This window comes from Narcine bancroftii, chromosome 5, assembly GCF_036971445.1.
Source record: "Narcine bancroftii isolate sNarBan1 chromosome 5, sNarBan1.hap1, whole genome shotgun sequence".
NCBI lineage: Eukaryota > Metazoa > Chordata > Chondrichthyes > Torpediniformes > Narcinidae > Narcine > Narcine bancroftii.
Genome location: NC_091473.1, coordinates 170,007,012 through 170,028,362, shown reverse-complemented (window position 1 = coordinate 170,028,362; position 21,351 = coordinate 170,007,012). Strand labels below are relative to the sequence as shown.

The following is a 21,351-nucleotide window of genomic DNA, read 5'->3' as shown; positions in this document are numbered from 1 at the left end:
GGTGTTGGGTTGGGGAGTCATTTGGGTAGACACAAGGGAGTCTTATCTGTTTGTGCAGTGATGGAGATATCTGTGGGGCAGAAACACTAATGTTCTGGTTGAGTCACTGGGATGGAGAAGAAGAGATGGATGAGAGGCTGTGGTTAGGGCAGGGAGGGATGTGAAAAGCCATCAGAAGCCTATGCCTTCGATCAGGGTGTTGTAGCTGATGCTTGATAAAAAGATTGGGCTGTGGAGAAGAACAGTTGAGGACCTTGCCAAATTGGAATTTGTTGGGTGGGTGCTGGGGTGGTCACAGCAGATCAGGAGTGATACTGTCATTGGGAATAATGACGCAGTTAATGGAGTAGGAATAAAAGTAACAAAGCCTCTTATCTGGTTGATGTCCTAAAACAGCATTGCTCTCATAAGGTCATGCTTCCCTGAGATGATGCCAAATTGTTTAATCAGGGAGGTATAGCCTGGAATCCCTTGCCTATGCTCCAAAAGCATCGCATGTGCCCTGATGTGGGAAAACTGTAATCAGAAATGCGATTCATACCTGGAAATGTCCAATCAAATGTTCCATGATGCAAATCACCCAGAAATGTATTGTGCTGATGCCATGGCATGTTGCAATTGTTTCTTTAAGTTCTGTTGTCGAACACCAGAAGCAGAAATTGACCTACTGTTGTTATCAGAATCTTTGTTTTAAACTAGAATGCAGTGAGTTGTGGAAGGAATCTCAAGTACATCCTGGCCACACTTAGGCTTCATGGTAGACCTTCTTTCAACTCTCTGTAATTCATTTTCCTTTCACATTTAATTTTGCATAACCATACAGCCCATCTTTCTTAAAAATACTTAAGAATGAAATAGATTTGTGTATCTGAACAATTTAAACACTTTCAATGCTATTGAATAGTTTGAATAACTTCAGAAAATCTGGGTGTCAATTCTACAGACACATCATCATAGTTTGATACATTTAATGTATTGTCATTTTTGGTTCTTTTCAGGCTAATATTTTTGTTTGCAATTTAAACAAGTACTTAATTTATCTAGCAAGCAAGAATTAAATTCTTCAGGTGCACTTTTATTTCAAATTTGACTTTGATTTTGCTTTTGGAATATAGATAGATGATGAGCTAAAAACCATTGATGCTGCATAATTTTGTACATGTAGCTAAAAATATGCCAACAAAATCATTTAAAATAAAAACAGAAGAATAAACTGGAAGCTAATAAGTAAAAATAAAATCAATTTCCCATCAGTTTTATGATAGTGTAGATTTACTGTTAAAATGTATCTTATTTTGCTCACGAATGCCGTAGTCTTATCATACGCAATTTGCATATTCAAGTGGTGAAAAGTAAGAATTTGCACATTACTTCAGACAGTCTATGTTATTTTGTAAGATATATTTTGGAAAATGGTGTCTGTAAGGTGGATATAACTGCAAATTATTAACATTACTTATATTTTTCAATTATTCACTGCATTTAATTACAGATGTTAAGTATGATCTAAATACTTTCATTTTTCTTGAAAATAATATACACCATGTAATTTGTGTGGACTTCTTTTACTGTCTAGAAAAACTTTCCTCTCCTTTATCATCATGTTTATATTCTCTCTTTCTATTACACTTAGACATATTCCTTTTCACTTGTGATTGAATGATTTCTTCAAGGTGGGCAAGAGAAGTGATGCTTTTGTTTGGATACCTCTAAGTTCTTCCATCTTGTCTTCAAGAAGGATTGAACTGCCATTCACATCACAATCTATATTTGTGACAGGAGCTAAGGGTTTTAGAGATAAATAGGCAAAAGATCAGATGCTACTTGGCTTCCATTTACAGCTGTTAATCCTTTCTCCATTGTGATTGAAGCCTTCCTCAATTTCACATCATGGAATGCAATGATCTCAAAATATCATCTTTTGCCATTCTATATCAGGAGCAATGAACTTGGAGTAATCTGGAATAAGTCACAAGTTCCTTGGAACTCTCCATTCAACCTCACTATTTTAAATGTTCAATCCTGTGCAATATAATTCCCTCTTATGCACCATACAAAGTTATAACAAGCAAGCTATTCTTGAAGATTATATCAATCCAAGAGTACCTCTGAGCTCATATATCTTTCATCTACGATCTGCTTATCTAGCATTAGCATTAACTGTGGTCCAGAATTCTTCAGTGAAGGTGTCGTGGTTTGTTGAATGCCAAGATTGACCAGGAGACACAGAAGATTCTTTAAGACATTTAAACTTCTATTTGCAAACAAAAGCTGTGGCTATCAAAGAACTAGTCACCGACTGCCCACACAACACAGCACATAGCCTTTTTTAATATATTATTGTCCTGACTTAATAACATTACTGCATCCAATCATTTATAACCACATATTTTAGCAGTAGGTCATCCCTTGGCTCGCCACAATTATTTTCATTATTTTCCACCCATTAATCTAATCATGTTTTGAACCACATGTTTCATCATATCCTGCCACCTGCTACCTTATCCTTGACTCTTTCACTGTAGCATAGAGCGGTGTTATGAGTCCAGAAGTCCCCAAAACCCAGCAGTGATAGATAAGCACCAATACAAAGGGTTACTTAAAGGTTACTTTTAATTATCTTTGAACAATAAAACAGAATTAATCTTTAACTTATCTCTATTGACTTACCTAACCTATTTATCCACACCCCTCTAATTCTAAGCGTACATGTGTGTAATGTGTATATAAGTTTAGAAACGTTCTTTGGTTCACAGTCCAATCTCACCGGTTGCAGGCCATTCTTGTATTGTGCACAGAAGTTAGCATTAATAAAGTTTACCAGGCTTTGGTGCTTAATAGGTAAATGGTTACCACTCAGGAGGGTTTTCAGAGAGAGAGTTTTCTTGTTTCAGGTCAGCAACTCCAGTGTCTTGCTGATGAAACTTGCCACCTTCAGGTTTCTCCAGATGATAACCTCTTTCTTTCAGGTCACTACAGACTTCCTTTCTGTTTTCCCTCTGGAACCTAAGTCTATGTCTCTCCTCTCACTCCCTCCCACTCTGAAAACAAAGCTGTTCTTCCTCTGCCTGCAAAGATCACATGCTCTTCCAGACAGGAAACTTTTCCAGACAAAGCTGCTGCTGTATGTTGCTACTCTGTTGCCTTTTCAAACAGTCCATCATGAGTCTGTGAACACTCTTGCAAAAGCTCCTGCAAAATTTCTGTCTTTTAAAGTGTTTATGTGTGACCTGCTCCAACAAGTCTTTCCCAATTTGTCCCCCAAACACTTTTATACACTCTGTCACAGTAGTAAATACATAATGAATTGTTACCTTTGTATTTTGTGAGTAAATTGTTACTTTGTAGCATAGTGTGTATAGTGCAGAAAATATAATGGTGAATACATAGTAAATACAGTACACAGTAAATTGTAACATAGTAATGGATTAATGAATATATTGTGGCAGTGTGAACAGTGGAAGAAACAGCCCCCATGTTGAGGGTCGTTAACGACTGTCTTTATTCAAATTCAGCCTGTCCCTTTAAGGGCAGCATAAGCTCAGTCACCTGGTGCATTGTGACATCATAATCTCTGCCCAGGGTGTGGGCTGGAAGTGATGCTGGAGTCAGAGAAAAACCTCTGAAGATGCCATTTCCCCATGGCTGCCCCGCCACGTGGCAATAGAAGCGGGGCCGGTTCACCATGAGGATGTGTGCCGCCACACAACCCTCCCAGAACCGGCTACGCATCCTGTCGCTTTGGCGGCCGGCCCCGGCACTTGGGCGTGGCAGTCTGCACAAGTCTAGATGGGCCGCCTTCAGGCAGTCCAACGTAAAAAGTTCCTCTCTCCCCCCAACGTCCAGGGTGAAGGTTCCACCGGACCAGTGCAAGACTTTGTATGGCCCCTCGTATGGTCATTGTAGTGGTGCTCCTTGTGGTCCCCTCCGCACAAAATCGAACTGGGCCGAGTTGAGCTCTTTGGGGAGATGAAACAGCTGGGTGCCGTGGTATGCCGGGCATGGAGGAACTAGGAAGGCCAGTCACCTGCATAGATCTGCCAGCAGGATTTTGTCGGTGGCTGTGGTGTCAGGGTCTGGGCTAAAAAACTCAGCTGGCAGGGAAAGCAGTGCGCCATGGACCATCTCCACTGCTGAAGCCTGCAGGTCCTCCTTTGGTGCCGTCCTAATCCTGAGGAGGACCCAGGGTTGTTTGTCCGCCCAGTTTGGTCCAGAGAGCCTGGCCATAAGCGATGCCTTCAGGTGCCTGTGGAACCTCTCCACCAACCCGTTGAACTGCAAGTGGAATGCTGTGGTGTGGTGGAGCTTGTCGCCCAGGAGCTTCACCATCTGAGTACACAGGGCAGACGTGAACTGCGTCTCTCTGTCGCTAGTGACGTGCGCCAGGTCTACAAAACGGGTGATCCATTAGCTGACCAGAGCCCTGGTGCACATCTCTGCAGAGGCCTCCTTAATCGGGATGGCCTCCGGCCACCTTGTGGCTCGATCCACCACCATGAGGAGGTATCGAGCCTCCTTGGACACCGGCAGGGGCCCGACGACATCAACGTGGATATGTTGGAATCTGTGAACTGCCAGGTCAAAGTTCTGGATGGGGACTCGCGTGTGTAGCACCTGGTACAATTCCTGGCCAGTTCCGCCACCTCCTTCAGCCCGTGCCACACAAACCGCTTCGTGACCATCCGCACGGTTGTTTTTACCACTGGGTGAGCGAGGTCATGGATCAGACTGAAGACCTTTGCCCTCCAGTGTGGCAGGATTACCGGGCATGGCGTACATGTTGCAATGTCACAGAGCAATGTGTGCGGGCTGCTGGGCACCCAGACATCCTTGAGTTTGAGGTCCGAGATAGCAGTCCGCAAGGCATGTGTCTCCACATCATTCCTCTGTGCCTGAGCCAGTTGCTCGTAATCCAGGCCGGGTGCGAGAATGTTGATGGCTGGACGGGAGAGCGCATCTGCCACTACATTGTCCTTGCCGGCCCTGTGTTGGTTATCGGTCATAAACTCAGACACGTTCGAGATGTGGCGCTGCTGTCTGGTGGAACACTGATCCTTGGCCATCGCCAGGGCTTGAGTGAGAGGCTTGTGACCCGTGAAGGCTGTGAACGGCCTGCCCTTGAGGAAGTAGCAGAAATGGCGGATGTCCAAATATAGTGCCTGGACCTCCCGGTCAAAGGTGCTGTATTTGAGCTCCAGCGGGTGCAGTTGCTTGATGAAAAAGGCCAGTGGGTGCCATTGTTCATCGAGCTACTGTTCCAGAACCCCCCCCCCCCCCCCACTGCCATAGCTGAGGCGTCAACAGAGAGCGCCGTGTGCACCTCCGGCCGCAGGTGCACCAGCAATGTGGCGCTAGCTAGAGCCTCCTTTGTCGTGATGAAAGCCCTGTCTGCCTCCTGTGAACACGATATAGTCTTTTCTTTGGTGGCCATGAACGCAAAGAATGGACGCATGGTCCACGCATCTCCGGGAATGAAAACGATATTAAAAGTTCACCATCCCCACGAACCCTTGGAGGCCTTTCAGGGTGGAGGGTTTGGGGAATTGTTGAACAGCTGCTACTTTCTCTGGCTCTGGTGCGGCCCCAGCCACTGAAATAGTTGGCCCCAGGAACTGGAGGGACTCCTTGCCGAACTGGCATTTGGCTGCATTGACCATGAAGCCAAAGTCCGCCAGCCGAGCAAAGAGTGTGCGGAGGTAGGCTTTGTGTTCATTGTGGTTGCGACTGGCAATGAGAATATCGTCCAGGTAAATGAACACAAAGTCCAGGTCTCTTCCAACATCATCCATGAGGTGCTGGAATGTTTGGGCTGAAGGGCATATGCAGGAACTTGAAGAGGCCGAAAGAGGTGATAATGGCTGTCTTACCCACTTCGTCTGGATGCACTGGGATCTGTTGGTATCCCCACACAAGATCCACTTTGGAGAAGACCTGTGTGCCATGGAGATTGGCGGAGAAGTCCTATACGTGGGGCACCGAGTACCTGTCGGGGGTGGTTGCATCATTCAACCAACGGTAGTCCCCGCATGGTCTCCAGTCCCCGACGATTTTGGGACCATTTGGAGCAGCGATGCCCAGGTGTTGTCCGAGCACCGGATGATTCCCAGCTCCAGGAGCCTGGAGAACTCCTGCTTTGCCTGCTGGAGCTTCTCGGGTGGCAGCCATCTGGGTCTAGCATGCAGCGGAGGGCCCTGTGTGGCGATGTGGTAGAAGACCCCATGCTGGGGCAGGGCGACGTTGAATCGAGGCTCTAAGATGGCAGGGAATTCGTGGAGGATCTCATCGAACTCATCCCTGGTGATGGCTATGGAATCGATTTTGGGCCTGTGCTGTGTCCAGACGGGTGGAGTGGAACGTTCGGGCATTGACCAGCCTTTTGCCCTTCATGTCAACCAGTAGGCCATGAGTTCTGAGGAAGTCAGCCCATAACAGCGCGGTGCCCACGGAGGCTTGGACGTATCTCCAGTGGAACTTCTTCCTGATCTGGATCTGTGCCCTGCAGGTGCCATAGGTCCTGATGGTGGAACCGTTGGCCGCCCACAGGTTTGGACCTCGAGATCAGGTGCGAGTCTCTAATGCTGTGGGGAAAAGGACACTGAGCTCAGCCCTTTTGTCCACCAGGAATCGGCGAACAGTGGGTCTGTCCATCACATGAAGGAGGCTGTTTGCGTGGCCAACCATCGCAGCCATCAACGGCGGCTGGCCTGGTCATTTCCCTGAAACCCGCAGGGCTGGTGGCACTTACGGGCTTGTACTCCCCAGCGCCGGTGGTAGAAACACCAGGTCGACTGGCTCTCCTCTGGCTTGGTCTTGGGAGTGGCTTGTGGTCAGCTGGCTCCTGGTCATGCCACCTGGTTGACGGCTGCCTCGTTCTCCCTCTTCATGCACCAGAGGGCATCTGCACGAGCTGCTGCTCTCCTCAGATTTGAGAAGTCTTGATCTGTGAGGAGCAGCTGGATGTCCTCGGCATCTCTTCCACGAATATAAGAGAAAGCAAGGCTTGTGATCTTCTGCCAGGGCCAGCAATTCGTCCATCAGCGCCGACAGACTATGGCCCCCAAGTCAATCTCGGTGAAGGAGCCTGGAAGCCCATTGCTGGGGAGTTAGCCCGAGTTCTAAGCAGCAGGTCTTTGAGGGCGGTGTACTTGCCTGTAGCTTGGGGGGGGGGGGGGGGGTGGGGTGGTGGATGATGTCGTCCACCCTCGCTGCCGTATCTTGGTCCAGAGCGCTCACAACACGATAGAACATCGTGGCATCTGAGGAGATGTTGGGGATTTGAAATTGTGCTTTCGCCTGCCCGAACCACATTCTCGGTCGGTGGGTCCAAAAGAGGGGAAGCTTGATGGAGACAGCGTTAACCTCTGCTCAATCCTTGGTGTTTTGAGTCCAGAAAAATGTCTGGGCTTGTCGGGGTCACTACTGTGGTGGTGTGAGCAGTGGAAGAAACACAGCCACCATGTTGAGGGTCGTTAATGACAGTTTTTATTCAAATTCACCGTGCCCCTTTATGGGCAGCATGGGCTCAGTCACCTGGTGCATTGTGACATCATAATCGCTGCCCAGGGTGCAGGCTGGAAGGGATGCTGGAGTCAGAGAGAAACCTCAGATGACGCCATTTTCCCATGGCTGCACCGCCAAGTGGCGATACAAGTGGGGCCGGTTCGCTATGAGGATCTGCCCCGCCACACAATAATGAATAGTATATAGGTCATGCAATTTATTTTCCTTAAAGGCCCTTTGATGCTCAGAATAAATGATATTTGCATATAAAAAGCTGTTTGTCACACATTCTGCTGTCTGGTTTCAACTTTCACATCAACTGTGAGCTTAGCTGAATGGGTTTTAGCAACAAAAGGTCTGGGTTAATCTAACCTTTCAGACTGGTGTCTACGTACAGGACAAAAAGTTAGCATGGAGACAGAGCAAGCAATTGGGAAATCAAATGGAATGTAAGCATTTATTGCAAAGGGAAAAAAAAAAGTTTTTTTTTAAGAGTGCATGTCTTATTACAGCAAAATAGGGCCAATCTGGAGTAGTCTGGTTCTGCCCAATGATAACAAGGATGACTAAGCTGCAGAGAATGAAGGAAAGATTCACAGATATGTTGCTGGGTTTGGAAGGCTTGAGTTTTTGGGGATACAACCATTATACTGGCTGCATTCCTACCTGCTTACTGCAGGTGGGCAACCTCCGAGGTTTGCCCCATCTGCTGGGTGTCAAAACCGGCCTGTATAAAGACTTGAGCAGGCCTCTTTGGAGACAGTCAGACATGTGGAGCCAGCAGTATACTGAGAATGGAGTGTACAAGTTTAAGCTAATTAAAGCCTGTTGTACAGTCTGTGGACTTTGTGTCAAAATTATTCATGCAGCAACATTCACAATTTAATTAGCTTAAAATTGAAGGACCATGGGGAAGTTCCTCACCATCGAGAGGCTGGATAACGACCCTCGACACCCGGATGCTCCAGAATACTTTGAGATCTGGAAGCGTGTGATCAAGGTGACCATCCACACACAGGCTGAGGTCATCAATACAAACAAAAAAAAAACTCATGGTACTACGTACCTAGCTGAGACCACGGGATTTCCAGGATATCCAAGACTGCGCGAATTTCGAACCAGCAATGGCCATCCTGGACAAACATACTCTATGCGTGGTACCTGCTCAGCAACAGGGTAGAGCAGCCAGTTGAGATGGCAGATGCTTACCTGGGGGCACTGCGGGAACTAGCACGCCCATACATGCTCGAAACTGGGGTGACTGCTGGGGAGATGGAGCGACTTGTCCGAGATGCCTGTGTGCAAGGGTTGCAGTAGAGGGAGACTCGACAGAGACAGTTGGAAGAGAATAATACCTCCCAAACCAGGATTATGGAGGTGGTCTGCTCCCTAGAAGCTGCAGCTCCCTTCCCCCAACCTCCGGCCTGGCCGATGCCAATGACAGCAGTTGCTGAGGGGCCTCATGTGGAAGAGAACTGCCCTGCAAGGAACTTGCATTGCTCCCGATGTGGCAAGAAATTCTACTTCTCTAAAATGTGCCTCTCCAAACCCACCGTTAGCTCTGCAGTCCTCTGCAACCATCTGGGAGCACCTTCTGACTCTTTGAATGCCCCACATGTGAATGCCAGGCAGTGCCATTACTCTGCCCACCTCTACCGCCTACACTGATGACGTCACTTCCGGCCCAGCCATCCAACCATGCCGCCGCCATGTGCTCACCACGGGCACTGCCAACTTACATTGTCCAACTCCCACCTGCACCAGTGATGTTACTTCTGCCTGCACCGATGACGTCACGTCCGGCCAGATTGCCCGACTATGCCAATGGCACGTGCATCTCCTGGGCTCCACCATCGTGGGCCAGCCAACCCCCATCCATTTGCCGACCAGACGATGTGGTCAACACGCATGCATGCAGAACTGCACACTTGCCACACCCCACACTCCTAAGGACACCCACTGGCTGCTACTTGCCACAACCGTCCTGGAGCAGCGACTCGGACCCCACTAACAGAGGACATACCTCACAGACGGGCACTTGATGATGGACATTGCTATCAATGATGTTTGATGGCAGTAGTACTGAGAGCTTTGTGCACCTGAATTTGGTCTGTACGCTGAAACTCAAAGAATATCTAGTGAACTTCACTATCGCTTTTGCGGACCAGAACCACTCCATCATGGCACTAGGGTTCTGCTCTGTGAACTTGACAGTGGAGGGGGTACATACCAAGGGTTCAGGCTTCTGGTCATGCCCAAGTTCTGTGCCCCGGTCATCCTGGGACTTGACTTCTAATGTCACCTTCACAGCCTCACACTTACCTTTGGTGGCCCACTCCCCCCACTCACCATCCACAGCACAAAGTCCAGCAACTGCCCCCAGTCCACCTACGGTCTCTCCATCCTACAGGTGACCCCTCCATCCCTCTTCAACTACCAGATGCTGGACTGTAAGCCTATAGCTGCCAAGAGCAGGCACTACTGTATGGCCAACAGGACCTTTATCAAGGCCGAGGTGAGATGGCTTCTGGTGGAAGGAGTTATAGAGCCCAGCACCAGCCCCTGGAGAGACCAGGTCCTTGTTGTAAAAGGGGACAGCAAACTGAGGATGGTCATCGATTATAGTCAGACCATCAACCAGTACACCCAGCTTGACACCTACCCACTGCCCTGCATCGCCGACATGGTCAATGAGATAGCCCAGTACAGGGTTTTCTCCATGATTGACCTAAAGTCAGCCTACCATCAGCTCCCCATCCATGCCCAGGATAAACCTTATACCGCCTTTGAGGCAGACGGATGTCTCTACTAGTTCTGCTGGGCCCTGTTTGGGGTCACAAATAGGGTCTCCATATTTCAGTGGGAGATGGACCGCATAGTAGACTGGCACAATCTAAGAGCGACTTTCCTGTACCTGGACAATGTCACCATCTGCAGCCATGACCAACAGGACAATGATGCCAATCTGGAGAGATTTCTCTGCACAGCAGTGGCACTGAACCTCACTTACAACAGAGAGAAGTGTGTGTTCAGTATCATCCGCCTCGCCATCCTGGGGTGCATTGTCAAACATGGTGTCATCGGTTCCAACCCCAAACGCATGTGCCCCCGATTGCGCAATGAAACTGCCCCTCCTGCAAATGCTCAAGGCCTTCTGCAGGGCTCTTCTCTTACTTCTCCCAGTGGGTCCCCCGCTTCTCAGACAAGGTCCGCCCACTGGCCCAGGCCACCACCTTTTCCCTCCCCAGGGAGGCACAATCGGCCTTCGTCTGCCACAGACAGGACATCACTAATGCCAAGATGCATGCCGTGGGTGAAGGTGGAGTGCGATGCCACCCTCAATGAAGGCGGCAGACATAGCCTTCTTCTCCAGGACCCTCCACAGTTCAGAGCTCGGACACTCCACAATAGAAAAGGAAGCCCAGGCGATCATGGAAGCAGTCCGCCACTTGTACCACTACCTGGCAGGCAGAAGGTGAAGTGACAGTTAATGAAGAATGCAAACCGCAGTATTTTAAAGCTCCGGGGGCCACTCTCATCAAAAGGACAGACCACAGTAATCAGTGCGGTGGGTGGTAAGTGTGGGTAGCGGTCCATCGAAATTTAACACTACACTTTTCACCAGTAACACAGGAGCGCAGAGATCAGGCATTACGAAGAGCCAAACATCAGCAAGACAATGTCCCTGCAAGTTCAGAGTTACCTTACACTTGTCCCGTATAGTCTTTTTAAGTTTGCTACAAGCCATCGCTATCCTTTGGTTCGCTGGATATCTCCGCAAATTTAAGGCTTCAGCAACCTTTTCATGAATGTAGCTGTCAGTGCTGCCGAAGTCTATTGAGCAATCGACAGTCTCACCATTCACCTCCCCCTTCATAGTCGACCATTTCAGTCCATAACAAACCTCAAGATTTACAGTCAATTGAGCCATTACAGGGGAACTTTGTGTTGATCTCACCTCGCCGTCACTTGAAGTCAATTCAGCGGGCTCATCTGAAGATTCCCCCCGCCCCCGCCCTTCACAGTCGTCTTCCATTCCAGCAGAACTAGGATGAGTTTTCTTGGTGCTTTTCTTCTTCTTATCAGTGGGAGTATTTTTCACCCTACATGCTTTAGCGAAGAGGCCATGTTTCCCACAGTAGCTGCAAGTAGCGAATCGAGCCAGACACTTCTGTCTGGGGTGCCAGCTCTTATTACAAAAGTAACATTTGCCAGGTGTTTGTCCCTTCATCCCCCTCGGGGTTCCAGCACCCCTGGGTGTTTCCTTTTCAGTTTCCAGTATTTTGCTGGACCATGTAGCTCTTCTCAGTGTTTTGGCAAGCATGACTGCTTGGCCATAGGTCAGAGGCTCTGTTTCTAATAGACGGATGTAACTGGAGTCAATTCCGTTGACAAAAGCATCCAGCTTCAAAGCATTGCAGTGTTGTTCCACATTGACTGCCTCGACATCGCATTCATTTGCCAACGAGTCGAAAGCCAGTGCATAGGCAGCATCACTTTCCCTGGGTTTCTGGCATCTAGTCAGCAACTGGTGCGGGGCAAGTACCACATTCTGTGGTGCCGCATAGTAAGCGGTCAGTCATTCCCGGGCCAGAGTCGCAGCTCCTCGAATTACAGCAGAAAGGATCTCACCCCAGTAAGGAATTCAGGTGGCCCCACTGTATCCTCTCATCGACCATGTTGTTCTGAGCCATGTAGTAATCTAAACAAGTAATCCAGTGATTGAAGATTTCTCTGGTCCTCAAGGCAGACTGGTCGATCATCAGCTGCTCCGGCTTGAGTGCTACATCCATTTCTACTAATAAAATTGAAGTGCCAGTTAATGAAGAAACCGAAGGCTGTGTAGTTAACCAGAAATCATGGCTTTTATTAGTAGAAACTTAGTAATTCAATAGTGAATGATAATGGGCGCATACACAGTTATACCCAAGGGGAGTGTCTTTAATGATAGAGATAATACACGTCCAATGTCAGGAGAGCAGACTAAGCACAACAAAAGCACAGCATGACACAGATTCATCACAGAAGGTTCACCCTTCTCACAGACCAGCATGTAGTGGCATTCATGTTCAGCACCACCCACAGAGGCAAGATCAAAAACGACAAGATCTTGCGCTGGAGAGTCGAGCTGCCCACTTACAGCTATGACATCCAGTTAGCCCAGGAAAGCTCAATGACTCCCCCAATGCCCTGTCCCGGACCTTCGCCTGTACCACTTTATTAAGTCTTGGAACCTCCCCTTCAACATCCAAGAAGTCTGGATCATGACTGAGTCCAGCAGGGTCTGTGCGGAGTGTAAACTGCGCTTCCTCTGTCCACCACAGGCCCATGTAGTGAAGGCCACTCAGCTCTTCAAATGACTCAGTGTCGGCTTCAAGGGCCCCCTGCCTTCTACGAATAAGAACATCTCTTTCTTCTCAGTTATAGACGAATATTCCCATTTTCCCTTCGCCATTCTTTGCCCCGACACCTCCACCGCCTCCATTATCAAGGCCCTGTGGCAGATATTCACCATGTTCGGATACCCAGCATTCATCCACAGCGACTGGGGGTCCAGCTTCATGAGTGAGGAGCAGCACCAGTACATGGTGGTGCGAGGCATCGTGCTGAGTCATATGATTAGCTGCAACCAGAGGGGTAACAGGCAGGTTAAACTTGAAAATTGAATAATCTGGAAGGCAGTTCTCCTGGCCCTGAGGTCAAAATGCTGATCCATCAACTATTGGCAAGAGGCCCACCCTGAGTAACACCATGCCATATGGTCACTCCTGTGCACAGTTACCAATCAGACCCTTCATGAATGCCTTTTCTCCGTTCCTATGAAATCAACGACTCGCATCTCCCTGCCAGTGTGGCTGACATCTCCAGAACTGGTACTCCTCCGCAAATGCATGAGGACCCACAAATCTGACCTCCTGGTGGAGCAGGTGCACCTCCTCCATTCAAATCCAACATTAGGTACCCCAATGGATGTGAGGACACTGCCTCGACCAGGGGCATGGCACCAACAGGGGTCCAGCTCTCTCACTCCGGGAACCCCTGTCTCATCTAGGATCCCCTGGGAATCTCTCTGCTTCTCCAGAGGGCCTCTCTCCCCTCAGACCCACCCCCACCTACACCCCACTCTTCCAAACACCCTCCTGCTCCCACCGCCGGCCTTCCTGGACCCAGATGGCCCTACCCCTACCGATCATTGACCAGGAGCCTATACTGTGTTTGTCCCAGAGACACAAATGACTACCAGACCACCTGAACTTGTACATACTACTTGGTACCGAGAAAACCGCCACCCCCTCCCCCAAGGAGTAATTTTAAGAAGGGAGTGAATGTGATGATACAACCACTACACTGGCCGCACTCCTGCTAGCCTACTGCAGGGGGCAACCACTGTACCTGCAGGTGGGCAACCTGGGAGGCTGGCCCCACCTGCCAGGTATCAATCCCATATAAAAACTCAAGCCAGTCCCTTTGTGGACAGTCAGACACGTGTACCAGTATACTGAGGCTGGTGTGTACAAGTTTAAGCTAATTAAAGCATGTTATACAGTCTGTGGACTTTGTGACAGAATTATGCACGCAGCAGGACTCACAGAGTTATAAGGAGAGTTGAGATAGGCTGGGACATTTCTCTCTGAAGCTTAAGAGGCTGATGGGAGACCTTGTAGAGGTACATGGAATCATAAGGGGCATCGACGAAGTGAATGATCAAAATCTTTTTCCTGGGGCAGAGGAGTCTTCAACTGGAGGATATATATTTAAGGTTAGGGGATGGTACATAAGTGAACCAAGCTGACAGAGGATGTGGTAGAAGTCAGTGCAGTAGCAACATTAAAATTAAATTTAAACAGATACGTGGATAGCAAAGATTGAGATGGATATGAGCAAATGAGACGAGCTGAGGTGGACAACTTTGTCAGCATGGACAGGTGAGGCTGAAGGTTCCATTTCTGGATATAAAGCTTGATGAGTATGTATTTGTCAAATCAAATACAGAGAGAACAAAATAAATATGAGCAGGCCTTCATGTCTGCCATCAATTAGCTTCATTTTGTGTTTGCTTTATGATAGGATGCAAATTGTCTTCAAAAGAGCCTTAGTGAACACCAGCCTTAAACAAAACTGCATCATTGAAAATCAAAAACTTCAAATGCTGAAAATCTGAAATTGAATATGTGAAGCTGTATCAGAAGCAAAATGAAAGGAGATTCAGGTTGAAGAGTCTTCATCAGAACTCCATCATTGTTCACGTCTTTCATCTGACACTTTTGTCAATCTTCCTTGCTGCAAAGTTGCGCTTCATCTCAATTAAAAACTCTGAACCAAGTTTGCCCTAACTTCAGTAGTTTAGCTGCAGCTTGCATTTGCATGAAATTGCAGCCCAAGAGTGAGCTATCGTCTAATCACTTAATCGAATACATGGGAGGATCAACTTTATATTCAACATCCACAAAGTAACGCTCTGCAAACCTGTCAAGGCTGCACATCACCACTCAGGGGCAATGAAGGTTTATGCCGAAAAAGTGTGGATGACTTACTGCATCTCAGCACCCGACTCTCAGCAGACATCGAGCATGAAGGTTTTGTTTGATTCAGAAACTGTATTGTGAAGATGACTTCAGGGAATCCTGCCCTCTATATGCTTGAGACCTGAACTAGCTACAGCAAGTCATTTGATATTACCATCCCTGTCTCTGTAATATCCTCCAAATTAATTGGAAGAATGTGCTGACAGCATAAATCTATAATCAACAAAATTGAAGCGTCATACATATATAGTTTGGTTTAATTTCAACATTAAAGGGCTAGATTACAGGGGATCAAATAGCTTTCACACAAGGAGCAGTACAATTAAAATGAAACAATACAGATGCTTATTCTTTTATCCACGATTCTTGGTACCAGACACTTCTTGATATTTGGATTATTCTGGATTATGGAATTAAAAAGGGCCAAACATGAGCCCTTTTTATGGAGCAATGCCGCATTGAAGCCAGTTCAATGAGCAATGGCTTTCTTCCTTACCCATAATCCCCCTTGCAGTTGGAACTGCTCTGGGAAACTCAGAGCAATTCCAGCTGTGTGGGGGATTATGGGTAATGAAAACAGCCATTGATCCCACATTAAAACAAAAAGAGGCTCATCCAGCCGGCTCTGCTGTGCCCTTATCTGCCTCCTTCTGGCCCAGCTCAGCTGCTGTTGGGCTGCTTCCCATCATCTGGTCCCTCTGTACCAGCTCAACTGCCAGAGGGGCTTGCCATCACCTGCTCCTCCCTTGGGCCCGGCTCTTGCTGCTACTTGGGCTCGACCATTCCCCAGCATCCCTTCAACTTCTCTTCCCCGACACCACCTTCTCCTTGATGCCAGCTTGCTTCTCTCCTCTTTCCTCCTGGGCCATAGAGTGCAGCACCAGGATCCCTTCACCCTCTGGCCCCAGTAGTTCAGCGGGCTCCGACTCTCCTTGCCCCCGCTAGGTCTCCACACTTTATGGGCTGCGTTCTCTCCTCATTCTCTCCCTGCTCACCCACCTGACATGCTTTCTCTTCTTGCTCTCTCCCTGCTCACCTGCTCGAGTCGCACTGCTGTTCTCTCCCCGCTCACCACCCGAGCCGCGTCTTCTCCTTCTGTTCTCGCCTCACTCTCTCAAGAACAGCTGAAAATATTATCTACGTACAGTTTAAAAAAAAGTTCAGTTTTTGGAATCACCTAAAGTGTTAAATTCCTCCATGCCAACCCCCAGTATGCCTATGTGGCATACCCTGAGGGACACAAAGACACAGTTTCTCTCAGGACTTGACTCCCTCCAGGGGCCCTGGAGACAACTGCCGATCTCTCCACACCTCCCTCTCCGTTGAACACACATGATGCATCTGACCCCTGGTACTCTGCCTCTGCCCCAAGGGAGGATACACCTGACTCATTGGTGTCTACCCACCAGCACAACACTGATGAGAATGTACAGGTGCCCATCCAGGAACCCGCCACTGCACCGCAGCCACAACTGGTACTACGGCCGTCCCAGCGAACAACTAGACCATCTGAAAGACTGAATTTGTAACTTTGTTCCACTCACCCTGCTGGACTCTTTTTAAAAACAAGGGATGAATGTGGTAAACCACTGTTGCACAAAATTGTCTGGTCACGGATACCTGTTGGCCACTTGTACCTGTGGTCCCTCCCCACAGGCTCCTGTATAAAGGTGACTGTTCCACTTCCTCCTCCTCAGTGCAGGACTGTCAAATAACATGGATGTGCTGTTGTTCTTAAGTGAATAAAAGCCATTTGGTTTCTCAACAACTGTCTTTCGAGTAATTGATTGTGCATCTTTGCATAAATATCTTTGCTTCCTATGTGCACTGAGTTTCTCCAGTACTTTGGAAATTGGTTGTTACCTATGAAGAATTTTAGTCTATTTACAATGCGAGGAATGTATGTTGGATGAGAAAAGCGTTCAGAGCAAGGTTTGCCTGTTGGAGATTGTGGGGTTTAGATTAGAAGTTAATTGGAATGTTTGGACATAAGTAAAAAATAATTGGTATCGACGACACTGTCCTTATTCTAATATATTCTCATTTCAAAGCATCATCATCCAAAAGCATGAGCTACAATATTCTGAATTTCAATCTCTTTAATCCAATAAATCTAACTCTGTGACTGCTGCTTTATGTAGCTTTAATTTGTTGATAAACTGGATAAACATTTTGCATAATTTTGCATAAGATTGTCATAACAATGAATAACAAAGCATTTACTGTATAATGAAGATATAAAACATATATAAAGAAGTTAAAACTTTAAAGAGATTCATAATGATATAGATAAATTTAAAGAGAAACAGAAAAATTCAAAGAAAAATTTCTTGTGCTCACATCTTGTATAATAATGAGCAAGCCATTTGTCTGCGCAGATATTATGACATATTACCTCATAGTCACTATAGTAACACTACAAACAATAGTCTGTTAAAGAGATAGGCACAAAATTAACTAGGAATTAAAAACACGAGGTTTTAACCTTTACAATTGGCGACTCTCCCTGAGTCATCATGGTTGCTCTGCTGCTGGTGTAGTCCCAGGGAGAGCAGGGAGCGGAGACACAGCACTCCTCCACAGCATCCTACCACCCAGTACTACTGCTGACAGATCTGAACAGGCTTTGAATGGCCTGTTAATGGAACCAACAGCATTTTATTCAAAATCCTGTGACTGAGTGATCTGATCCCAAGATGGTGGCACCTCTGTTCTGCAGTGGCCTCAAGGGTTTGCAGACCCCAGGAGGAACAGCAGACTGGTGCAGGGCACCAGTAATGGGAAGAAAAACACACATTGAAAAGGAGAACCAGAGGAGACAACCCTAAGTACTGTGACCATGGTGGCGGACCAAACAGCTGAAGGACACACAAAGGTGGTGAGCTGTTGGTGACTTGCAGATGAAGAGCCCACACAGGCTGCTGGGTTCTGGCGATTTGAGGTCAAAGTACTCACACCAGTCTGCAGGCTGTTGGAGACTGGATCATGAGAACCAGTTATCAGAACCGGGATTTGAGAGAATAAGAAGGGCTCTCAAAGGGCCCTGGGTGCTGAAGGTTTCCTCATCGTATCGAAGATTTGGATGTGGGCTCGGGTTGCTGATGATTTGAACTGAACTGGAGTCTTGTGTGGCTGTGGGAGCACTGGAGGAAAATTCACGAACACTTGGTGACTCCGGGGCCTTCTCTTTTGCTTCTCTTTCTGAGTATATGGGGCACCAGGCAATGCTAACGCTCATGGCAAATCATTGGCTTTTCGTGTAACATTACATTTCTGTTTCATTACATTGGTGATAAATAACATCTGATCTGATTTGAAGTATGTTGGCTTACTATAAAGATTGAAGTACAATTGCTTGTCAGGAAATAGAATTCTCAGTCAGGAATTTAAAATAGGGTAAATAGTCATGGAAAAACAGGGAAAGTTAATTTGAGGATATACTTGGCAACGTCAGGGAGAATTATCACCAGTTGGTCCAAATGGAAGCCAGAGTGGTGAAATTGGGGTAAAAGCTAAATAAATATACTTCGATTATGCACATGCCCTTGATTGGTCTGTTGTACAATTTTCTCCTTGAATACCCTATATAAGATACTTAAGGACAATTACAACATTCAAAATGGAAGTTCTAGTTATTTACATCTCATATGTTGCCTTTGTTCCTCCCTATACTACAGATCAGCATAAAAAGAACAAAATTGATCTTCAAAAATTAATGAGTAACACCACTGCACCTTCCTTCATGCTTCCTGTCATTCAGTCGAACCATCTAAAAATAAAACAATTCAATTATGATTCATTTGTTTTATAAAAAGTATCAACTTGAGAGCATGGTTGCAAAGATCTTGCTTGTGATTGGATTTGAATATTTGGTTTAGTGCTTTCATTCCAATCAGAATGTCATTTGTTCTAAGGTTAAAGTGTAAATGGAATATAAATATACATCGATTCCTTATGGCAGTGTTCTTCAACTATATCTGATGGTTAAAACTGACTAAATATGTTCTTTTACTTTTAAATGTGTAATAGTTGTCATTAACAATACAATATTTTAATGTGCAAATTCTTATATTCCACATATGTTGCATTCCTTCCATTTACCAAGTTTTTAACTAACGCTTTGTATTAGGTGTGTGTGGAAAAAAAGGAGAGATGGCTAGTAAGTAATTTTATCTGGCTTTTGCAGTGCTTTCTCTTTTTGGTTTGTCAGCCCCTAATGATGCATGTTTTCTTGGGTTTCAATTTCACGTGACTTGTCCATATTTGCCTCCCTCTTTCCCTGACAACCCGAACCTCCATTCCCCCTGCCCCCCCAATTCTTCCAATTGGTTGTGGAACTTTTCTTCTACTCTATAATGGTTGATAGCTACTAGAGCAATTTGTCATCTTATTTAATCCCATTAATAATTCTTTTTTTTAGTTTAATATTAAAAGTGAATTGAATAAACTAAAAATTGCAGATCACCTGAATTAAATTCTTGAGTTTTTGTCAAATAAACCATTATTTCAGAGACGGAAAAATGTTATGGATTGATAGGTGTTTAAAAATCAAAAGGTGTATTACTAAACTATAAATTAAAGACTTTATTCATTTTCACTGCAATTTACTTTCAAATTGGTGCCCAATTTCTTGATTTTAAAACTCTTAATTTAGAGTAAGTGAATCACAAAATCATGCAGGACTGAAACAGTCTTTCAGCCCTTCATGTCTGTGTTGATTATCACACACCTACTTACACAAATTCCATTTTAATTTCCACATATTTCCATAAACATCCCCCAGATTCTACAACTCACCCACATACTGTGGCATTGTATAATAGCAAAGTGGCCTACCAACATGTATGCCTTTGGAATATGGGAAGGACGTGGAGCACAGAGGGGTGACCCTCTGCCATAACAGGGAGAAGGTGCAAACTCTTCACAGGCAGCTCCCAAGTTCAGCATTGAACCCTGTCACTGGAGCAATGAGTCCTGAATCGCTCTGCCATTGAGGTCCCCTAAAGCTGCACCAAAAGTAAGAAAATATATAAAATTTTTTAGGAATCATCACTGATTTTGGATTTTTATGAAAGTCAAAAAACCTGCAGATGCTCGAAATTCCAACTAAACAGAAAGCTTGAGAAACTCTCAGTAAGTCATGCAGCATCTGTGGAAAGAGAAATATCAAAAGTTTCAGATTTCAGATTTATTGTTAGAGTACATACATGACATCACATACGGCCTTGAGATTTTTTTCATGTGGGCCAGGCAGAATTTATCAGAAAAAAATCTGTACATAATGTACACATGTAAACACATAAATACAAGTAAACAACTGACTGTGCAATACAAAAATGAGAAAAACAAACAGTGAAGTACAAAAATAAGAGTACTTAAATGAGTCCCTAGGTAATACTACCTCAGTAAGGGATTGAGTCGGCGCCTTAGAGCCAGTAGGGAGCATTCATGAAGGTAAGTTTTCCGACACGAGGGCAGAGAATCTCCGCCTTTACGTTCATTGTTTTTGCTTTATGAAAGGGCTTCCTGATTGAGTTTGTCATTGAGGAGTCTGATGGTGGAAGCATAGCAGCTGTTCCTGAACCTGGTAATGCAAGTTCTTGTGGCACAAATACCTCTTTCCTGATGGTAGCAGTGAGAAGAGAATGTGTTCTGGGTGGTGTGGATCCTTGATGGTTGATTGTGGCGTCGAGTGGATCCTTGATGATTGATTGGGTGGTGTGGATCTTAATTCAGAACCTAGATAATGGGCCTAGGATCTAATGTTGACTTTTTCTGTTTCCATAGATGCTGCCTGCCCTGATGAGTGTTGCCATCTGTTATTTTACCTTTTAAAAAGTTCACCTATATAATTAGCCAAAAGCTACACTCAAATTTATTCAAATAAAAAGTCTTAACTTGTTAGATTTTCATCTACTTGCCTCTTAAAAGTAATTCTATTTTCATCAAAGTAAATTTTAAATCATAGCACAGTGTAATCATTTTAATGACCCATTAAATTCCAACTTAAATTATTCTTTCAAACTTGATGAATACATTTATTGTTTTGCTTTTTTGTTAAAGTTAACTAAAATACATTTATTGATCAATGTGTTAATATAAACATTTGCCCCCTACCTACTTTGTGTAGGGCTATTTTAGTGACGCCTGGAACGTGTTTGACTTCCTCATCGTAATTGGCAGCATTATTGACGTCGTACTGGGTGAAATTGATGTGAGTACTGTACCTTCCCTGAAACCATTATTCCTCCCTTCTAGTACTGCAGAAAAATTACCATTGGACAAGTCACAAACAGTTGTACCTATTCTTAGGAAACAAAGAAAA

At 45.8% G+C, this 21,351-nt stretch overlaps 1 protein-coding gene across 14 annotated transcripts in view; it reads left to right on the top strand.

Moving 5' to 3' along the window:
- The window catches only part of LOC138764176 (voltage-dependent L-type calcium channel subunit alpha-1D-like), a 427,400-nt gene that overhangs the window by 265,428 nt on the left and 140,621 nt on the right, over positions 1-21,351 (top strand). For 11 of the 14 annotated variants that reach the window (XM_069939715.1, XM_069939713.1, XM_069939711.1 and 8 more), the window contains 2 exons: positions 19,156-19,185; positions 21,157-21,240. The exons of 1 other annotated variant lie outside the window; for it this stretch is intronic. In XM_069939715.1, the coding sequence (XP_069795816.1) occupies positions 19,156-19,185; positions 21,157-21,240 (114 nt within the window). The remainder of the gene's footprint in view (positions 1-19,155; positions 19,186-21,156; positions 21,241-21,351) is intronic. 2 more of the 14 variants (XM_069939725.1, XM_069939712.1) reach the window with 1 other exon arrangement.